This window comes from Bombina bombina, chromosome 6 (assembly GCF_027579735.1).
Source record: "Bombina bombina isolate aBomBom1 chromosome 6, aBomBom1.pri, whole genome shotgun sequence".
Taxonomy (NCBI): Eukaryota; Metazoa; Chordata; class Amphibia; order Anura; family Bombinatoridae; genus Bombina; species Bombina bombina.
Genome location: NC_069504.1, coordinates 476,783,713 through 476,807,253, shown reverse-complemented (window position 1 = coordinate 476,807,253; position 23,541 = coordinate 476,783,713). Strand labels below are relative to the sequence as shown.

Here is a 23,541-nt window from a genome sequence, read left to right as displayed (position 1 = left end):
TCAACAGACTGTCAATGCTATTCACCAGAGTGCCTAGATGCAGCCCAGATCGTGATGCCATCAGTGGGCGGAGCTTGGTAGCCATTTCAAAATTGTTTTACCGTTCCCGTTGCATGATATAGAAGGGGGTGCAGTAGGCTAATTGCAGCTAAAAAGGGTTATAATACCCATGCAAAATCAATTGAAAGTGATGCAGCATAACTGTAAAAAGCTGACAATAAAATATCACCTTAACATGAAAAAATTAAGATATTTTTCCTCAAAAAGTTCTTCAGTTTACAAGAGCAAGTGCTCTGGTAACAGTTATACTTCAACTACTGTCCAGCTGCAAGTTGAAAAGAAAAAAATAAATAGCCAATCAGAATCAGCTAGTAACAAGGGCCATGCTATGCTTTGCTGTAATCTCAAGAGATTTTACTCAAATCTCGTGAGATTTCATTAAACTTCCTTAAACTGAAAAGGGAAATAACATGACTGTGCCTGCATATGCCAAATGCACACCCCCCTTGCAAGTCCTGGGACTAGAATCTCTATACAATGGGGTGTGAATACTTAGGAAATATTGAGGTAAATATCTTCATTTTTTACAGGTGATATATTCTAGTCAGATTTTTACAGTTATGAGGCATCACTTTCAAGTGCTTCATCATTTGGATATCATGTCCCTTTAATCTAAGGTAAGACTTTAAGATGACTAAGGTGTGGACTGTCTCTTTAATGATGAATGATGAATTTAATATAGTCTGGAGGGTAACTTCTGCAGACTTTGGATGCACGGACCCAAACCATTTTAAAAGAAATTGGTATCTAGTGAAATGAAGTAAATATTTTGAAAAAGTAAATTATGCTTACCTGATAAATTGATTTCTTCTATGGTAAGACAAGGTCCACGGATTCATCCTTTACTTGTGAGTATTATCCTCCTGCTAACAGGAAGTGGCAAAGAGCACCCACAGCAGAGCTGTCTATATAGCTCCTCCCTTAGCTCCACCCCCCAGTCATTCGACCCGAAGGTACAAGAAGAAAAAGGAGAAACTACAAGGTGTAGAGGTGACTGAAGATTAAATCAAAAAAATATAATCTGTCTTAAAATGACAGGGCGGGCCGTGGACTCGTCTTACCCATAGAAGAAATCAATTTATCAGGTAAGCATAAATTTACTTTTTCTTCTATAAAGGTAAGACGAAGAGTCACGGATTCATCCTTTACTTGTGGGATACAATACCAAAGTTACAGGACACGGATGAATGGGAGGGACAAGACAGATGGTTAAACAGAAGGCACCACTGCATGAAGAACTTTTCTCCCAAAAATAGCCTCAGAAAGAAGCAAAGGTATCAAATTTGTAAAATTTGGAAAAGGTATGAAGCGAACAAATCTGTTGAACAGAAGCATCATTTTTAAAAAGCCCATGTGGAAGCCACTGCTCTAGTAGAGTGAGCTGTAATTCTTTCAGGAGGCTGCTGTCCAGCAGTCTCGTATGCCAAACGGATGATGCTTTTCAGCCAAAAGGTAACAGAGGTAGCCGTAGCTTTTTGACCTCTACGTTTTCCAGAATAGACGACAAACAAAGAAGATGTTTGACGGAAATCTTTGGTCGCTTGCAAGTAAAACTTTAAAGCATGAACCATGTCCAAGTTGTTGCAATAGACACTCCTTCTTAGAGGAAGGATTAGGACACAGGGAAGGAACAACAATTTCCTGATTAATATTCTTATTAGTAACAACCTTAGGAAGAAATCCAGGTTTGGTATGCAAAACCACCTTATCAGCATGGAAAACAAGATAAGGCAAGTCGGATTGGAATGCAGATAGTTCAGAAACTCTTCGAGCCGAAGAGATAGCAACTAAAAACAGAACTTTCCAAGATAGAAGCTTAATATCTATGGAATGCATAGGTTCAAACGGAACCCCCTGAAGAACTTTAAGAACAAAATTCAAACTCCATGGCGGAGCAACAGGTTTAAACACAGGCTTGATTCTAACTAAAGCCTGACAGAACGACTGACCGTCTGGAACATCTGCCAGACGTTTTGTGCAGTAGAATTGATAAAGCAAATATCTGTCCTTTTAAGGAACTAGCTGATAGCCCCTTCTCCAATCCTTCTTGGAAAAAGGACAAAATCCTAGGAATCCTGATCTTACTCCATGAGTAGCCTTTGGATTCGCACCAATAAAGATATTTATGCCATATCTTATGATAAATTTTCTTGGTGACAGGCTTTCGAGCCTGATCAAGGTATCTATGACCGACTCAGAGAACCCCCGCTTGGATAAGATCAAGGCGTTCAGTCTCCAAGCAGTCAGTCGCAGAGAAACTAGATTTGGATACTGGAACGGACCTTGAATCAGAAGGTCCTGTCTCAGTGGCAGAGACCATGGTGGAAGAGATGACATGTCCACCAGGTCTGCATACCAAGTCCTGCGTGGCCACGCAGGTGCTCATCAAAAACACCGAAGCTCTCTCCTGTTTGATTCTGGCAATCAAACGAGGAAGGAGAGGAAATGGTGGAAACACAATAAGCCAGGTTGAACGACCAGGGTACTGCTAGAGCATCTATCAAGTACTGCCTGAGGACCCTTGACCTGGACCCGTAACAAGGAAGTTTGGTATTCTGACGAGACGCCTTCAGATCCAATTCTGGTGTGCCCCCATTGCTGAATCAATTGTGCAAACACCTCCGGATGGAGTCCCCACTCCCCCCGGATGAAAAAGTCTGATGACTTAGAAAATTCGCTTCCCAGTTCTCCACTCCTGGGATATAGATTGCTGATAGATGGCAAGAGTGAGTCTCTGCCCATTGAATTATTTGGTAACCTCTATCATCGCTAGAGAAACTCTTTGTTCCCCCCCTGATGATTGATATATGCTACAGTCGTGATATTGTCCGACTGGAATCTTATGAATCTGGCCGACCGCCAGCTGAGGCCACGCCTGAAGCGCGTTGAATATCGCTCTCAGTTCTAGAACATTTATTGGGAGGAGGGCCTCCTCCTGAGTCCACAAACCCCTGTGCTTTCAGGGAATTCCAGACTGCACCCCAGCCCAATAGGCTTGCGTCCGTCGTTACTATGACCCCACGCTGGCCTGCGGATACACATTCCCTTGGACAGATGATCCTGTGACAACCACCAAAGAAGAGAGTCTCTGGTCTCTTGGTCCAGATTTATCTGAGGAGATAAATCTGCATAATCCCCATTCCACTGTTTGAGCATGCAAAGTTGCAGTGGTCTGAGATGCAAGCGAGCAAACGGAACTATGTCCATTGCTGCTACCATTAAGCCGATTACCTCCATACACTGAGCCACTGACGGCCGAGGAATGGAATGAAGAGCTTGGCAGATGGATAACATTTTTGATTTCCTGACCTCCGTCAGAAAAATTTTCATGTCCACCGAATCTATCAGAGTTCCCAGGAATGGAACTCTTGTGAGAGGGATAAGTGAACCCTTTTTTACGTTCACCTTCCACCCGTGAGATCTTAGAAAAGCCAACACGATGTCTGTGTAAGACTTGGCTAGTTGGTAAGTTGACGCCTGGATTAAGATATCGTCCAGATAAGACTCCACAGCTATGCCCCGCGCCTTAGAACCGCCAGAAGGGACCCTAGCACCTTTGTGAAAATTCTGGGAGCCGAAGGGAAGAACCACAAACTGGTAATGCTTGTCCAGAAAGGCGAACCTGAGGAACTGGTGATGATCTTTGTGGATAGGAATGTGTAGATACGCATCCTTTAAGTCCACGGTGGTCATATATTGACCCTCCTGGATCATCGGCAAAATAGTCAGAATGATCTCCATCTTGAAGGATGGGACTCTGAGGAATTTGTTTAGGATCTTAAGATCCAAAATTGGTCTGAAGGTTCCCTCTTTTTTGGGAACCACAAACAGATTGGAGTAGAACCCTTGCCCCTGTTCTGTTTTCGGAACTGGGTAGATCACTCCAATGGCATATAGGTCTTCTACAACAGCGTAAGAACGCCTCTCTTTTTGTCTGGTTTACAGACAATTGAGAAAGATGGAATCTCCCCATTGGGGGGAGAAATCTTTGAAATCTAGAAGATACCCCTGGGTTACTATTTCTAAAGCCCAGGAGTCCTGAACGTCTCTTGCCCAAGCCTGAGCGAAGAGAGAAAGTCTGCCCCCTACTAGATCTGGTCCCGGATCAGGGGCTACCCCTTCATGCTGTCTTGGTGGCAGCAGCAGGCTTCTTGGCCTGTTTACCCTTGTTCCAAGTCTGGTTAGATCTCCAGACTGACTTGGATTGAGCAAAATTCCCCTCTTGCTTTGCAGCAGGGGAAGAGGTAGAGGGACCCACCTTTGAAGTTTCGAAAGGAACGAAAATTATTTTGTTTGGTCCTCATCCTATTTGTCTTATCCTGAGGAAGGGCATGGATAGGGTGATGTCTGAATCAGTTTGTCTCTTTCAGTTCAGGCCCGAATAGGGTCTTACCCTTGAAAGGGATGGCTAAAAGCTTAGCTTTTGATGACACATCAGCAGACCAGGACTCAAGCCATAATGCTCTACGCGCTAAAATGGCAAAACCTGAATTCTTCGCCACTAATTTAGCCAATTGAAAAGCGGCATCTGTAATGAAAGAATTAGCTAGCTTGAGAGCCCTAATTCTATCCAGAATGTCATCTAATGGGGTCTCAACCTGAAGAGCCTCTTACAGAGCCTCGAACCAAAAGGACACTGCAGTAGTTACAGGAACAATGCACGCTATAGGTTGGAGAAGAAAACCTTGATGAACAAATATTTTCTTCAGGAGACCCTCTAATTTTTTATACATAGGATCTTTGAAAGCACAACTGTCCTCAATAGGTATAGTTGTACGCTTAGCCAGGGTAGAAATAGCTCCCTCCACCTTAGGGACCGTCTGCCACGAGTCCTGCATGGCGTCTGATATGGGAAACATTTTCTTAAAAGTAGGAGGGGGAGCGAACGGAATACCTGGTCTATCCCACTCCTTAGTAACAATTTCTGAAATCCTCTTAGGGACCGGAAAAACATCAGTGTAGGCAGGAACCTCTAGAAAAAAAGATAAAAGAAGGCGCCAACATAGTGCGGTTACCAATGAGATGGGACACGCTTTGCAAATATACCAAATACTCACAGGATGAAAGACACTTGAGAAGTGTCACAGGTGCCTCCTGGACTCTCAGAGTTGTCCAGCTAACTCCCACTCCCACTGTGGGTGGTAAGGTTCCGCTTGTCTCTGCCAATTTGGATGGCTACGCTGGTGGTCCTGGCTCCCAGCCAATGTTCCAAAAGGACTCACTTGCGGTTTTCCCCAAATCCAGATATCCAATTCAGATCCGTACTCTCCGAGGGGGAGTAATACAGCAAGGCAAAAGGTGGTTTGTATAGTTATGACAAACTACAATATTGCCAATAAAGATGTCAAAAAAAGAAAGTTTGTGGCTGCAGTTATAAAATCAATGAGACTTTATTTACACAACGTTTCTCGGTCTGTACGTGACCGTTTCCTCAGGTGCATAAGTGTATAATGAAACACATAAAAACCACGAACTTATAACAAATAGTACAGCGTCTCCAAATGCATACTGCGCATGTACGTGGGTGTGTCCCCCTGCTGGGAGTTCCATTGGCGTAAACTATCCAATGAGGTGCTTGTAGTTACACACCTCCTAAGTTGCAAGTGTAATGGGAAATTACCCAGTGCGGTAATGACAAATAGCCCGCACAGTTTAAAAAGCCGCAATGGGCTCTGATAATCTAAAAATCTAATGATTTGGTAAAATACAATATGTAGATAATATATAAAAAATATATCTAAAAAATATCTATAAAATAAATATATATTAACTACCAGATCGAGCACACCCACTGGCGTAGTATAACAAAAATTCTATTACTAACGTTTGTGAAGGAACCTCTAGGAATCTGTCCATTTTACACAATTTCTCTGGACCTACAAAAGGGTCACAATCATCCAGAGTCGCTAAAACCTCCCTGAGCAATAAGCAGAGGTGTTCTAGTTTAAATTTAAAAGCCGTCATATCTGAGTCTGTCGGAGGGAACATATTTCCTGAATCATAAATCTCTCCCTCAGCCAGCAAATCCCTCACTTCAGAACATTGTGAGGGTACATCGGATATGGCTAATAAAGCATCAGAGGGTTCAACGTTTGTTCTCACACCAGACCTACTGCAACCCAGGCAGCTTAGATAAAACCTCTGTGAGGGAAGTATTCATAACTGCGGCCATATCTTGCAGGGGTGAAAGAATTAGACGCACTAGAAGTACTTGGTGTCGCTTGTGCGGGCGTTTGTGACACTTGGGGAGAATTAGATGGCATAACCTGATTCCCTTCTGACTGAGAATCATCCTGCGACATACTTTTAGTAGGTAAAATATGTTCTTTACAATTTATTGACCTTTCAGTGCATGAGGGACACATTCTAAGTGGAGGTTCCACAATGGCTTCTAAACATATTGAACATTGACTTTTCTCAATGTCAGACATGTGAACAGGCTAGTAATGACTAGAAACAAAAATTGCAAACACTTTATTTAGTGAAAAAAGTAACAATCTTAAAAAACGGTACTGCGCCTTTAAGAGAAAAAAAGGATACACGTTCTGCAAAACAGCCTAAACATGCACCAATTTTTTCAAAATTTGTATGCAGACACAATATAAGTAGTTAGATTGCCCCACAAGGAATTTTAACATTTAACCCCTTAAAGGGACACTGTACCCAAAAACTTTCTTTCGTGATTCAGATTGAGCATGAAATTTTAAGCAACTTTCTAATTTTTTCCTATTATCAAATTTTCTTCATTCTCTTGGTATCTTTATTTGAAATGCAAGAATGTAAGTTTAGATGCCGGCCCATTTTTGGTGAACAACCTGGGTTGTCCTTGCTGATTGGTGGATAAATTCATCCACCAATAAAAAAGTGCTGTCCAGAGTCCTGAAACCAAAAAAAAGCTTAGATGCCTTCTTTTTCAAATAATGATAGCAAGAGAACGAAGAAAAATTGATAATAGGAGTAAATTAGAAAGTTGCTTAAAATGGTATGCTCTTTCTGAATTACAAAAGAAAAAATTTGGGTACAGTGTCCCTTTAATTTGCAAACTGGATTGAAAATAGGCCCAGATCCGGAAAAAACACCCTCAGCACCTTGCCACAGCCCTGCTGTGGCCCTACCTGCCCTCAGGGATTATAAATATGGGGTTAAAGCTTCGATTTGGCCCAAAACATCCACCAGGGCCCTCAGGAGTTAGAGCGTGCTGCTTGCTGAGAAAAACTAACTGCGCATCTGAGGCGTGAAAATAGGCCCCGCCCATCTCACTCGATGTCTCCACAGCCTCAAAGAACCGCACCAGAGTGGTTTTAAACTAGCCATGTGGGTTCTGAGACCCAAACATTAAGCCAAGTGTACCCTCAATAAAGTTGCCCAAAACGTTATTGCCCACAAAACGCTAAAGCACTCCCAAATCATAAAAACGTTTGCCCACAAACATTTACAACTCAGTGTCAACCATATTTGTAATTGGCCCCTTATGCAAGCTTAGTAATGCCATTCTTGTAGCTCTAGGATTACTGCTTACCCTTACCCTCCAGGGTATAATGTCAGCCTTTCTGAAATACACAGTCTCTCCAGAAAAATATGACTGAACATACCTCACTGCTGTATAGCATGAAAACGTTCCTCACACTGAAGTTTCCTGTACTCCTCAGCCTCTATGGGAACAGCAATGGACCTTAGTTACAAATGCTAAGATCATCATCCTCCAGGCAGCAGTCTTCATCCATCTGCTGCCTGAGAGTAAATAGTACACACCGGTACCATTTAAAATAACAAACTCTTGCTTGAAGAAATTAAAAAACAGAATTTATGTTTACCTGATAAATTACTTTCTCCAACGGTGTGTCCGGTCCACGGCGTCATCCTTACTTGTGGGATATTCTCTTCCCCAACAGGAAATGGCAAAGAGCCCAGCAAAGCTGGTCACATGATCCCTCCTAGGCTCCGCCTACCCCAGTCATTCGACCGACTATTAAGGAGGAATATTTGCATAGGAGAAACCATATGATACCGTGGTGACTGTAGTTAAAGAAAATAAATTATCAGACCTGATTAAAAAACCAGGGCGGGCCGTGGACCGGACACACCGTTGGAGAAAGTAATTTATCAGGTAAACATAAATTCTGTTTTCTCCAACATAGGTGTGTCCGGTCCACGGCGTCATCCTTACTTGTGGGAACCAATACCAAAGCTTTAGGACACGGATGAAGGGAGGGAGCAAATCAGGTCACCTAAATGGAAGGCACCACGGCTTGCAAAACCTTTCTCCCAAAAATAGCCTCAGAAGAAGCAAAAGTATCAAACTTGTAAAATTTGGTAAAAGTGTGCAGTGAAGACCAAGTCGCTGCCCCTACATATCTGATCAACAGAAGCCTCGTTCTTGAAGGCCCATGTGGAAGCCACAGCCCTAGTGGAATGAGCTGTGATTCTTTCAGGAGGCTGCCGTCCGGCAGTCTCGTAAGCCAATCTGATGATGCTTTTAATCCAAAAAGAGAGAGAGGTAGAAGTTGCTTTTTAACCTCTCCTTTTACCAGAATAAACAACAAACAAGGAAGATGTTTGTCTAAAATCCTTTGTAGCATCTAAATAGAATTTTAGAGCGCGAACAACATCCAAATTGTGCAACAACCGTTCCTTCTTTGAAACTGGTTTCGGACACAAAGAAGGCACGACTATCTCTTGGTTAATGTTTTTGTTAGAAACAACTTTTGGAAGAAAACCAGGTTTAGTACGTAAAACCACCTTATCTGCATGGAACACCAGATAAGGAGGAGAACACTGCAAAGCAGATAATTCTGAAACTCTTCTAGCAGAAGAAATTGCAACCAAAAACAAAACTTTCCAAGATAATAACTTAATATCAACGGAATGTAAGGGTTCAAAACGGAACCCCCTGAAGAACTGAAGAACTAAGTTGAGACTCCAAGGAGGAGTCAAAGGTTTGTAAACAGGCTTGATTCTAACCAGAGCCTGAACAAAGGCTTGAACATCTGGCACAGCTGCCAGTTTTTTGTGAAGTAACACAGACAAGGCAGAAATCTGTCCCTTCAAGGAACTTGCAGATAATCCTTTCTCCAATCCTTCTTGAAGAAAGGATAGAATCTTAGGAATCTTTACCTTGTCCCAAGGGAATCCTTTAGATTCACACCAACAGATATATTTTTTCCATATTTTGTGGTAAATTTTTCTAGTTACAGGCTTTCTGGCCTGAACAAGAGTATCAATAACAGAATCTGAGAACCCTCGTTTTGATAAGATCAAGCGTTCAATCTCCAAGCAGTCAGCTGGAGTGAGACCAGATTCGGATGTTCGAACGGACCTTGAACAAGAAGGTCTCGTCTCAAAGGTAGCTTCCATTGTGGAGCCGATGACATATTCACCAGATCCTGCATACCAAGTCCCTGCGTGGCCACGCAGGAGCTAACAAGATCACCGACGCCCTCTCCTGATTGATCCTGGCTACCAGCCTGGGGATGAGAGGAAACGGCGGGAATACATAAGCTAGTTTGAAGGTCCAAGGTGCTACTAGTGCATCTACTAGAGTCGCCTTGGTATCCCTGGATCTGGACCCGTAGCAAGGAACCTTGTGTAATGTCTGACGACTCAGAAAATCCGCTTCCCAATTTTCCACTCCTGGGATGTGGATTGCAGACAGGTGGCAGGAGTGAGTCTCCGCCCATTGAATGATTTTGGTCACTTCTTCCATCGCCAGGGAACTCCTTGTTCCCCCCTGATGGTTGATGTACGCAACAGTCGTCATGTTGTCTGATTGAAACCGTATGAACTTGGCCTTTGCTAGCTGAGGCCAAGCCTTGAGAGCATTGAATATCGCTCTCAGTTCCAGAATATTTATCGGTAGAAGAGATTCTTCCCGAGACCAAAGACCCTGAGCTTTCAGGGATCCCCAGACCGCGCCCCAGCCCATCAGACTGGCGTCGGTCGTGACAATGACCCACTCTGGTCTGCGGAAGGTCATCCCTTGTGACAGGTTGTCCAGGGACAGCCACCAACGGAGTGAGTCTCTGGTCCTCTGATTTACTTGTATCTTCGGAGACAAGTCTGTATAGTCCCCATTCCACTGACTGAGCATGCACAGTTGTAATGGTCTTAGATGAATGCGCGCAAAAGGAACTATGTCCATTGCCGCTACCATCAAACCTATTACTTCCATGCACTGCGCTATGGAAGGAAGAGGAACGGAATGAAGTGTTTGACAAGAGTTTAGAAGTTTTGTTTTTCTGGCCTCTGTCAGAAAAAATCCTCATTTCTAAGGAGTCTATTATTGTTCCCAAGAAGGGAACCCTTGTCGACGGAGATAGAGAACTCTTTTCCACGTTCACTTTCCATCCGTGAGATCTGAGAAAGGCCAGGACTATGTCCGTGTGAGCCTTTGCTTGAGGAAGGGACGACGCTTGAATCAGAATGTCGTCCAAGTAAGGTACTACTGCAATGCCCCTTGGTCTTAGCACCGCTAGAAGGGACCCCAGTACCTTTGTGAAAATCCTTGGAGCAGTGGCTAATCCGAAAGGAAGCGCCACGAACTGGTAATGCTTGTCCAGGAATGCGAACCTTAGGAACCGATGATGTTCCTTGTGGATAGGAATATGTAGATACGCATCCTTTAAATCCACCGTGGTCAAGAATTGACCTTCCTGGATGGAAGGAAGAATTGTTCGAATGGTTTCCATTTTGAACGATGGAACCTTGAGAAACTTGTTTAAGATCTTGAGATCTAAGATTGGTCTGAACGTTCCCTCTTTTTTTGGGAACTATGAACAGATTGGAGTAGAACCCCATCCCTTGTTCTCCTAATGGAACAGGATGAATCACTCCCATTTTTAACAGGTCTTCTACACAATGTAAGAATGCCTGTCTCTTTATGTGGTCTGAAGACAATTGAGACCTGTGGGAACCTCCCCCTTGGGGGAAGCCCCTTGAATTCCAGAAGATAACCTTGGGAGACTATTTCTAGTGCCCAAGGATCCAGAACATCTCTTGCCCAAGCCTGAGCGAAGAGAGAGAGTCTGCCCCCCACCAGATCCGGTCCCGGATCGGGGGGCCAACATTTCATGCTGTCTTGGTAGCAGTGGCAGGTTTCTTGGCCTGCTTTCCCTTGTTCCAGCCTTGCATTGGTCTCCAGGCTGGCTTGGCTTGAGAAGTATTACCCTCTTGCTTAGAGGACGTAGCACTTGGGGCTGGTCCGTTTCTACGAAAGGGACGAAAATTAGGTTTATTTTTGGCCTTGAAAGACCTATCCTGAGGAAGGGCGTGGCCCTTACCCCCAGTGATATCAGAGATAATCTCTTTCAAGTCAGGGCCAAACAGCGTTTTTCCCCTTGAAAGGAATGTTAAGGAGTTTGTTCTTGGAAGACGCATCCGCTGACCAAGATTTCAACCAAAGCGCTCTACGCGCCACAATAGCAAACCCAGAATTCTTCGCCGCTAACCTAGCCAATTGCAAAGTGGCGTCTAGGGTGAAAGAATTAGCCAATTTGAGAGCACGGATTCTGTCCATAATCTCCTCATAAGGAGGAGAATCACTATCGATCGCCTTTACTAGCTCATCGAACCAGAAACACGCGGCTGTAGTGACAGGGACAATGCATGAAATTGGTTGTAGAAGGTAACCTTGCTGAACAAACATCTTTTTAAGCAAACCTTCTAATTTTTTATCCATAGGATCTTTGAAAGCACAACTATCTTCTATGGGTATAGTGGTGCGTTTGTTTAAAGTAGAAACCGCTCCCTCGACCTTGGGGACAGTCTGCCATAAGTCCTTTCTAGGGTCGACCATAGGAAACAATTTTTTAAATATGGGGGGAGGGACGAAAGGTATACCGGGCCTTTCCCATTCTTTATTTACAATGTCCGCCACCCGCTTGGGTATAGGAAAAGCTTCTGGGAGCCCCGGGACCTCTAGGAACTTGTCCATTTTACATAGTTTCTCTGGGATGATCAAATTCTCACAATCATCCAGAGTGGATAATACCTCCTTAAGCAGAGTGCGGAGATGTTCCAACTTAAATTTAAATGTAATCACATCGGGTTCAGCTTGTTGAGAAATTTTCCCTGAATCTGAAATTTCTCCCTCAGACAAAACCTCCCTGGCCCCCTCAGACTGGTGTAGGGGCATTTCAGAACCATTATCATCAGCGTCCTCATGCTCTACAGTATCTAAAACAGAGCAGTCGCGCTTACGCTGATAAGTGGGCATTTTGGCTAAAATGTTTTTGATAGAATTATCCATTACAGCCGTTAATTGTTGCATAGTAAGGAGTATTGGCGTGCTAGATGTACTAGGGGCCTCCTGAGTGGGCAAGACTCGTGTAGACGAAGGAGGGAATGATGCAGTACCATGCTTACTCCCCTCACTTGAGGAATCATCTTGGGCATCATTTTCAGTGTCACATAAATCACATTTATTTAAATGAGAAGGAACCTTGGCTTCCCCACATTCAGAACACAGTCTATCTGGTAGTTCAGACATGTTAAACAGGCATAAACTTGATAACAAAGTACAAAAAACGTTTTAAAATAAAACCGTTACTGTAACTTTAAATTTTAAACTGAACACACTTTATTACTGCAATTGCGAAAAAGTATGAAGGAATTGTTCAAAATTCACCAAAATTTCACCACAGTGTCTTAAAGCCTTAAAAGTATTGCACACCAAATTTGGAAGCTTTAACCCTTAAAATAACGGAACCGGAGCCGTTTTTAACTTTAACCCCTTTACAGTCCCTGGTATCTGCTTTGCTGAGACCCAACCAAGCCCAAAAGGGGAATACGATACCAAATGACGCCTTCAGAAAGTCTTTTCTATGTATCAGAGCTCCTCACACATGCGACTGCATGTCATGCCTGCTCAAAAACAAGTGCGCAATACCGGCGCGAAAATGAGGCTCTGCCTATGATTAGGGAAAGCCCCTAGAGAATAAGGTGTCTAAAAACAGTGCCTGCCGATATTATTTAACAAAAATACCCAGATTAAATGATTCCTCAAGGCTAAATATAGGTAATATATGAATCGATTTAGCCCAGAAAATGTCCACAGTCTTAATAAGCCCTTGTGAAGCCCTTATTTACTGTCTGAATAAAAATGGCTTACCGGATCCCATAGGGAAAATGACAGCTTCCAGCATTACATCGTCTTGTTAGAATGTGTCATACCTCAAGCAGCAAAAGACTGCTCACTGTTCCCCCAACTGAAGTTAATTCCTCTCAACAGTCCTGTGTGGAACAGCCATGGATTTTAGTAACGGTATGCTAAAATCATTTTCCTCATACAAACAGAAATCTTCATCTCTTTTCTGTTTCAGAGTAAATAGTACATACCAGCACTATTTTAAAATAACAAACTCTTGATTGAATAATAAAAAACTACAGTTAAACACTAAAAAACTCTAAGCCATCTCCGTGGAGATGTTGCCTGTACAACGGCAAAGAGAATGACTGGGGTAGGCGGAGCCTAGGAGGGATCATGTGACCAGCTTTGCTGGGCTCTTTGCCATTTCCTGTTGGGGAAGAGAATATCCCACAAGTAAGGATGACGCCGTGGACCGGACACACCTATGTTGGAGAAACTAATATTTTATCACCTCTTTCACTTTACCCTTCCTAGTACTTAGAGTAGGCAAAGAGAATGACTGGGGGTGGAGCTAAGGGAGGAGCCAAATAGACAGCTCTGCTGTGGTGCTCTTTGCCACTTCCTGTTAGCAGGAGGATAATATCCCACAAGTAAAGGATGAATCCGTGGACTCGTCTTACCTTTATAGAAGAAACCCCTAAATTACTAAGGTTATAGTAAGATGCGCTCATGTGCTGTGTGTGAGGCGACACTAGGTTTTTATTGCATAAACGATGCTCTAAGAACGATAAGACAACAGGTAAAAAAGTAACATTCTGCAACAAATAAATACATAAAGAAATCTGATACTATGGGGTCAATTTGTTAAACTACGGTCGGACATGATTCGCTATAGCGAATCATGTCCGCCCCGGAATCGCTAAAAGCCATTTAACATTCCACACGCATTTCACAAGAAATGCTTGTGCAATGAAGCCCCCTGCACATTCACGGCCAATTGGCCTCTAACAGGGGGTGTCAATCATCCCAATCGTATCTGATCGGGATGATTGCAGTTAGCCACCTAAAAGATGGCGGACAAGTTAAGGAGCAGCGGTCTTACAACCGCTGCTTTTTAACTTCAGTTTCCGGATCGCCAGAAACTTCGGACGGATTAAGAAGCATTCGCTGCTTATTAAATCTGCCCTAAGTATGAAACAAAATATCCCATCCCTGTAGAGCCCTCTATAAGTGGTACCTGCCCTCCGGGCCGGGAAGTGACATTTTTATATTCTCCTTGTGATGACAACATTAGATTGTAAAATCTTCAGGTAGGTCATTGTTATTGGGCTGTAATTAGCTAGATAGACAGACAGTTACTATAGTAAAATACCAAGCATTTATTTAACCATATATAAAAAAGGCAAAGGTAAACTGTTTTTTTTTTCCCTCCAGTATTGCTGCCACGTGTATGCTGCCTGCACACAGTACATGTTGCAGATAAGGACCTAAGAGTTTGGATTAGCATAAAGTTATCATCAGTGAGAATGGGGACCTCTGGTAGAATAGGTAACATGAGTGTGCACTAGGTTTTTGTGGGACCCAAGTCTTGACAGTTCTGCTGTTCCCAGAAAACTTAGGGTACTCGTGTTTCTGAATATGTTTTATTTTTTTTTACATTTGAATAATCTAAGGTCGAATCTAAAAATGATTTTAAATCAAGCAGCCCCAAAAGGCTATAGAATCTTGTAGAATTTATTTACAAAAAAACATACATAACAGTAATATTAACTGAAAAGAGGATAAGCTTGACCTATCGTTTCTGTCAACAGAAATCAATTTCAGATTTAGGATTACAAAATATACATTGCAAAAAAAGAGCATCCAAAATACAATTATGTTGTGCCTACTGTGAAAAATCCCTAAAAAAACATAATACGTTTAATAAATATGCTGTAACAAATCATGTTCAGTATTTGTCTCAGTGATTTATTTGCACAGACATGTCACTTCCATCAAACTCATCCAAATTTCTTGTTTTGGTAAGTTATTATACAGATACTCAAAACCATTACAAAAGGCACCATATTTTTTTTTTCAAGAAAACTTTTAATGTAAATAGAAACTTTTCCCAAGCAAGCAATGCCCTTTAAAAGTTTACTGATTTGTCTCTTTGGAAGCTTGCATACATTTTGCCCCACCTTTAATAAAGTTGCAGAGTGAGCCAGTTCACTCCCATTCTAGCCCTTATGAACGTTGCTTCTTCAAAGTGCAGAATTATACAGCCTAGGTAGCAGGTTACTGGAAATACGTCCATTTGCCAGTCAAATTCAGAATATGTACTGTATATGTTTTTCCGTATCTTCTTGACTTGTTCTCCAACATAAATCAATAATCAATACCGGGATTAATTTTATAAAAATCAATGTCTAACAGGATTTTGGGTGGTTGCAGTATTACTATTTCTACCCAATAATCCTCTCAAAATTCTTCTTTATTCTCTTACAAAGTTAATTTCTGTAAAATGATGTCATTTGTGAATTTTAAATCTGTAAATATATCCTCTATGTTGAAATGGCGCATTCTGTATGTCATCCATCAATGTTACCGAATCACACCATAAAGTTTTTCACTCTCATATTCCCCTAAACATCTTCCTTTCCCCAGCTAAACTGTAAGGTCATTCTTTTTTGCCATATTTTTCTTCTGTCAACTTAAAACGTAAAAAAAATAATATAAATACAATATATATTCCTTGTTAATAATGAGATACTTGTGGTCTGTTGATAAAATAAATAGACTAAATGTATTGTGAATTATAAAACTGTTGAATAAAAATGGTGCTTTCTCTTCTTATAGTGAACCTCAAACATGACAAGGAATTGTACGCCTCTGTAAAATGTAACTATTTTACAATTTTGTGCCGTCATTACTTTTTTTTAATAATTATTCTTTTATTTTTTCCACACCCAGACTTTCCACACACAGTCTGTATTTTGAGCTCTTTACTTGTTTTTTGTTGTCAATAATATTAAATCTTTGATTTATAAAAATAGTAATGAAACACATCCTCAGATTCTGAAAAATTGGACTTCCTCTTGTGAAGTCAGCTTCCTGCAGATGGCGACATTTTTTTTTTGCAGGTTTGGAGAGGCTGGGGCCAGTGGAAGCCTGAGATTCAGCAAATGTGGACCAGCAAAATTGTTCATTTACAGCATCTTCATATTCTTATATGGAAAGTACTGCAAGAAAAAATATAACATTTTTAATAATGGACATCTTTTATTATGTTGTAGTTCTTAAATATAAATCTTGTAATATTAGGTTTTAACATAACTTTACAAAATATTGTTGAATGTGTTTTGATTCTACATGCACAGATTTGCTAATCAGGTAACAGTTGCAGAAGGTGATTAATATGATATTTTAAATTCAAAAATAAATTACACTAATATCATACATAGCACATAAACCAATTTGGGCCTTTTAATCAGCTTATCTTGGGTGTTCCCAGAACCTAAAGTTTTTGTGCATACGCTGGTCACATATTAATAAACATGATCTTTTTCTGGATTAATAAAAAGTTTGAACTATTGCATAAATCACAGTTTTAAGCTACAGCCATCACAACTCTAATCTACTATTTCAATTGTTTGGTTGTTTACAAAATGATAATTACATTTTTTTTAATGACATTTCATGAATTGATTTTATTGTTTTTAAGGGACAATAAAGTTAAAGGGACATATAAATCAAAATTTTCATGATTTTATATTGAGCATACAATTTTAAACAACTTGTTAATTAACTTCAATTATTAAATTTTCTTTGTTCTCTTGTTCTCTTTTTTTTTTTTAAAAGCAGAGATGTACTCAGGAGTGTGCATGTGTCTGGAACACTATATGTCAGCAGTTTTGCAAGAATATTATTATTTTCTGCCATGTAGTGCTCTAGAGACCTACCTAGGTATCTCTTCAACAAAGAATAACATGAGAATTAAACAAATTTGATAACAGAAGTAACTTGTAAACTTTTTTTTTTTTTAAATTGTATGCTCTGTCCGAATCTAAAATAAAAGTTTCATATCCCTTTAACAATTTGGAGTTTAATGTCTATTTAGAGGTTTTTCATCTAAAACAAGTATAAACTATGTATATAAAGAACCAGGAAGCAGACATTTTGTAATTGTGAAGATACATTAATAAACCAGGACCATGATATTTGAAAATAAGCAATACAGCTGGTTTATTAAACGCTTTACCTGAGAAAATCAGGAGCTTTGGAAATCATATTTTCAAAGTCAGCAAAGGCCAGTTTACCATCACCGTCCATATCTGCCTCTTCAATAACTTTCTCACACACCAGAGTCACCTCCTCCTCCTCTAACTCTTCTCGTGTCAACTTGTTGAGAGTCTTTTCCAAATCTGATTTACAAATGAAGTTGTCTGTGTTGAAATCTAAAAGACATAAAAGAAAACAAATAGAAAAAATCCATAGTAACACTTTTATGAAATGACAATCAGGCGCTCATTTATGAAGCTGCATTCGCAACTTCTGAGCTCTTGCAGCAACAGCAATTTAAAGGGACATTAAACACTTTGAGATGGTAATATAAAATGATAAATTGTATATAATAAAACAACTCTGCAATATACTTTCATTATTTATTTTGTCCTCTTTGCCTGTAATTCCATTCTGAAATTGTGAGCTTTTCAGTTCCTGTTAGAAATGGAAGTGCAGAACACTGTTAAATCCAGCACAACCATTGGCTGCACACTCTAGTGACCTATTTATAACTGACCCTAATTGGCCACAGCAGAGAAGGTAACACAAGTTACAACATGGCAGCTCCCAGTGCTTTATAGACACTAAAACTTTACACTTATTTTGTCACTTAAAACAACTAATGAAACTTTAAAAAATACGTCTGCATGTTAGTCATGGACTAATATTTTCTTTGAATGCATCATTCTATCTAGCATGCATTTAGTGTTTAATGTCCCTTTAAGAAAGAGCGGAAGTTAGACCTCAGAGGTAGCAGATTCATATCACTCCAGACTGATCAGATTGTATTCATTGAGAAGTGAGTTCTTGTGCAATATTAAATTTCACCAGCCAATGTTAGGTGGATACATTCCCTGTCTAGAAAATTGTCTGCCTGTTCCTTTTTAAATATATCTATAACAGTATATTATAAGTAGATGATCTTTTACTGTATATAAATATTTGGAAAAAGGTATATTAAACTGAAACTTGCAATGTAATTTCATTAACTATTTTGTTTGTTTTTCCTGTAATTTAACTCTGAATATTATGTTGTTTTACCACTGCCCTATAGACACTGTAGAGCACCCTGTAGGATTCAGACATCTGACTCTGCAACATTCTACACAATGACTTCTTGATAAGGTCAGGAGCTCAATAAGATGATGATTTTCAAGGGTGATGTACCACTGGACTGCAAATCAATGCACATATTACTAGCAAAATGACAACGTGGTATAAATGTAAGTTTAAAGAGAAATTACCATAGATCTTGAAGGCATATATTGCTTTCAGCTCTCGAGGGGCCATCTCACTCATGACTGAAAACATGTCCACAAAATCATTGAAACTGAGGTTCCCTTCTCCATCTTCAGAGAAAGCCTGAACAATTCTCTCCTTGAAAGGATTTTCCTGCAGAAAGAGAATGCTGGTCATCAAATAGAAGCCATTCAGTAATCAAGTGATGCTGATCAATGCTGAGTTCACACTTTGTTTTGCAGTGATTTCATGGCATTTTACTATAATCACATGAGATTTTGGAGTAAACTTCCATGAACTGAATAGGAAAGGAAATGTAAGTAACTATGGCTGCACGTGCCAGATGCATGCTTCCTTGCTAGTCCTGGGATAATTGTAGATGCTATGGGGGATATTTATCAAGCCGTCAACCGCAAATACGCTGGAATACCGCAGAGTAATTGTGGCGAGCTTGATTCAAACTTATTTATCAAAGCCTACAGACCGGCAAAAGTTGAAATCTGTGACGTAACATACGATCCGCTGGTCTCAATCAGACAAAGATCGATGCTTACATCATTACAGATGTTCCGAATACACATTTGCACTATTTGACACTTTTTAAAAGTTATCAAATAGTTAACAGGTACGCTCGCGGCTATTCCGTCCCAGCGTACCTGGTTTTAAATCCGCCACCCTGGAGGCCACGGATGCCATAGGAATCAATGGGAGTCTGAAAGCACCGAAAGCATATCGATGCTGCCAGATATCCCATTGATTTCTATGGTAGAAAACAAGTAACGTTTACAGCTAACACCCTAACATAAGCCCCGAGTCTAAACACCCCTAATCTGCCGCCTCGACAATACCGCCACCTACATAATGTTATTAACCCCTATTCTACCACTCCCCGACACCGCTGTAACTAAATAAATGTATTAACCCCTATCCCGCCGCCACTAAATAAATGTATTAACCCCTAAACCTCTGGCCTCCCACATCACTACCATTAACTAAACCTATTAACCCCTAAACCGCCAGCCCCCCACATCGCCATAGACTAAATTAAGCTAAAAAACCCATAAACCTAACAACCCGCTAACTTTACATTAAAATTACAAAATTCCTATCTTAAAATAAATTTAAACTTACCTGTAGAATTAAAAGAAACTAATTCTAAACTATTAATTAACCTACCCTAACTATTATACTAAAATTACATTAAACTAGCAATTAAATTAACTATATTACATATTAAAAAACCCTAACCCTACTCAAATTATTTAAATCTACTATTAAAATTACTAAATTACAAAAAAAAATAAACGCTAAGTTACAAAAAATAAAAAACACTAACGGCTAGATTTAGAGTTTGGCGTTAGCCGTAAAAAAACCAGCGTTAGGGGCTCCTAACACTGGTTTTGGGCTACCGCTGGTATTTAGAGTCAGTCAGGAAAGGGTCTAATGCTCACTTTGCAGCAGCGACTTTTCCATACCGCAGATCCCCTTACGTCAATTGCGTATCCTATCTTTTCAATGGGATCTTTCTAACACTGGTATTTAGAGTCGTGACGGAAGTGAGCGTTAGAAATCTAACGACAAAACTCCAGCCGCAGCAAAAAGCCAGGAGTTAAGAGCTTTCTGGGCTAATGCCGGTTCATAAAGCTCTTAACTACTGTGCTCTAAAGTACACTAACACCCATAAACTACCTATGTACCCCTAAACCGAGGTCCCCCCACATCGCCGCCACTCTATTAAAATTTTTTAACCCCTAATCAGCCGACCGCACACCGCCGCCACCTACGTTATCCCTATGTACCCCTAATCTGCTGCACCTTATACCGCCGACCCCTATATTATATTTATTAACCCCTAATCTGCCACCCCAAACGTCACCGCCACCTACCTACACTTATTAACCCCTAATCTGCCGACCGGACCTCACCGCTACTATAATAAAGTTATTAACCCCTAATCCGCCTCACTCCCGCCTCAAAAACCCTATAATAAATAGTATTAACCCCTAATATGCCCTCCCTAACATCACCAACACCTAACTTCAAGTATTAACCCCTAATCTGCCGACCGGACCTCGCCAACACTATAATAAATGTATTAACCCCTAAAGCTAAGTCTAACCCTAACCCTAACACCCCCCTAAGTTAAATATAAGTTAAATCTAACAAAATAAATTAACTCTTATTAAATAAATTATTCCTATTTAAAGCTAAATACTTACCTGTAAAATAAATCCTAACATAGCTACAATATAAATTATAATTATATTGTAGCTATTTTAGGATTAATATTTATTTTACAGGCAACTTTGTATTTATTTTAACCAGGTACAATAGCTATTAAATAGTTAATAACTATTTAATAGTTACCTAGTTAAAATAATTACAAAATTACCTGTAAAATAAATCCTAACCTAAGTTACAATTAAACCTAACACTACACTATCAATAAATTAATTAAATAAAATACCTACAATTATCTACAATTAAACCTAACACTACACTATCAATAAATTAATTACATACAAATACCTACAAATAAATACAATTACATAAACTAACTAAAGTACAAAAATAAAAAAAGAACTAAGTTACAAAAAATAAAAAAATATTTACAAACATTATAAAAATATTACAACAATTTTAAGCTAATTACACCTACTCTAAGCCCCCTAATAAAATAACAAAGCCCCCCCCCCAAAAAAAAAATGCCCTACCCTATTCTAAAATACAAATAGAAAAGTTATTTTACCTTACCAGCCCTTAAAAGGGCCTTTTGCGGGCATGCCCCAAAGAATTCAGCTCTTTTGCTTGTAAAAAAAACATACAATACCCCCCCAACATTACAACCCACCACCCACATACCCCTAATCTAACCCAAACCCCCCTTAAATAAACCTAACACTAAGCCCCTGAAGATCTTCCTACCTTATCTTCATCACGCCGGGTATCACCGATCGGTCCAGGCTCCAAAGTCTTCATCCAAGCTCAAGCGGGGGCTGAAGATGTCCATGATCCGGCTGAAGTCTTGGCCCAAGCGGCGGCTGAAGAGGTCCATCATCGGGCATAAGTCTTCATCCTATCCAGGCAGAAGAGGAGATCCGGACCGGTAGACATCTTCATCCAAGCGGCATCTTCTATCTTCTTCCATCCGACGACGAGCGGCTCCATCTTCAAGACCTCCGGCGCGGATCCATCCTCTTCTTCCGACGTCCTAACACAGAATGAAGGTTCTTTTAAGGGACGTCATCCAAGATGGCGTCCCTCGAATTCCGATTGGCTGATAGGATTCTATCAGCCAATCGGAATTAAGGTAGGAAAAATCTGATTGGCTGATGGAATCAGCCAATCAGATTCAAGTTCAATCCGATTAGCTGATCCAATCAGCCAAACAGATTGAGCTCGCATTCTATTGGCTGATCGGAACAGCCAATAGAATGCGAGCTCAATCTGATTCACTGATTGGATCAGCCAATCGGATTGAACTTGAATCTGATTGGCTGATTCCATCAGCCAATCAGATTTTTCCTACCTTAATTCCGATTGGCTGACGTCCCTTAAAGGAACCTTCATTCTGTGTTAGGATGTCGGAAGAAGAGGATGGATCCGCGCCGGAGGTCTTGAAGATGGAGCCGCTCGTCGTCGGATGGAAGAAGATAGAAGATGCCGCTTGGATGAAGATGTCTACCGGTCCGGATCTCCTCTTCTGGCCGGATAGGATGAAGACTTCTGCCCGATGATGGACCTCTTCAGCCGCCGCTTGGGCCAAGACTTCAGCTGGATCATGGACATCTTCAGCCCCCGCTTGAGCTTGGATGAAGACTTCGGAGCCTGGACCGATCGGTGATACCCGGCGTGGTGAAGATAAGGTAGGAAGATCTTCAGGGGCTTAGTGTTAGGTTTATTTAAGGGGGGTTTGGGTTAGATTAGGGGTATGTGGGTGGTGGGTTGTAATGTTGGGGGGGGTATTGTATGTTTTTTTTTACAGGCAAAAGAGCTGAATTCTTTGGGGCATGCCCCGCAAAAGGCCCTTTTAAGGGCTGGTAAGGTAAAAGAGCTTTTCTATTTGTATTTTAGAATAGGGTAGGGCATTTTTATTTTGGGGGGCTTTGTTATTTTATTAGGGGGCTTAGAGTAGGTGTAATTAGCTTAAAATTGTTGTAATATTTTTATAATGTTTGTAAATATTTTTTTATTTTTTGTAACTTAGTTCTTTTTTTATTTTTTGTACTTTAGTTAGTTTATTTAATTGTATTTATTTGTAGGTATTTGTATGTAATTAATTTATTGATAGTGTAGTGTTAGGTTTAATTGTAGATAATTGTAGGTAGTTTAGTTAATTAATTTATTGATAGTGTAGTGTTAGGTTTATTTGTAACTTAGGTTAGGATTTATTTTACAGGTAATTTTGTAATTATTTTAACTAGGTAGCTATTAAATAGTTATTAACTATTTAATAGCTATTGTACCTAGTTTAAATAAATACAAAGTTGCCTGTAAAATAAATATAAATCCTAAAATAGCTACAATATAATTATTATTTATATTGTAGCTATATTAGGGTTTATTTTACAGGTAAGTATTTAGCTTTAAATAGGATTAATTTATTTAAGAAGAGTTAATTTATTTCGTTAGATTTAAATTATATTTAACTTAGGGGGGTGTTAGGGTTAGACTTAGCTTTAGGGGTTAATAACTTTATTAGAGTAGCGGTGAGGTCCGGTCGGCAGATTAGGGGTTAATAATTGTAGGTAGGTAGCGGCGACGTTGGGGGGGGGCAGATTAGGGGTTAATAAATATAATATAGGGGTCGGCGGTGTTAGGGGCAGCAGATTAGGGGTACATAGGGATAACTTAGGTTGCGGCGGTGTACGGAGCGGCAGATTAGGGGTTAATAA

General features: G+C 40.3%; 1 protein-coding gene across 1 annotated transcript in view; it reads right to left on the bottom strand.

Annotated features, from left to right (window-relative positions):
* Positions 1 to 15,217: 15,217 nt before the first annotated feature.
* The window catches only part of CIB2 (calcium and integrin binding family member 2), a 194,888-nt gene continuing 186,564 nt past the window's right edge, over positions 15,218 to 23,541 (bottom strand). The window contains exons 4-6 of the mRNA XM_053717277.1: positions 18,652 to 18,799; positions 17,385 to 17,580; positions 15,218 to 16,365 (exon numbers count right to left, since the gene is read on the bottom strand). Coding sequence (XP_053573252.1) covers positions 16,344 to 16,365; positions 17,385 to 17,580; positions 18,652 to 18,799 — 366 coding nt within the window. The 3' untranslated portion in view covers positions 15,218 to 16,343. The remainder of the gene's footprint in view (positions 16,366 to 17,384; positions 17,581 to 18,651; positions 18,800 to 23,541) is intronic.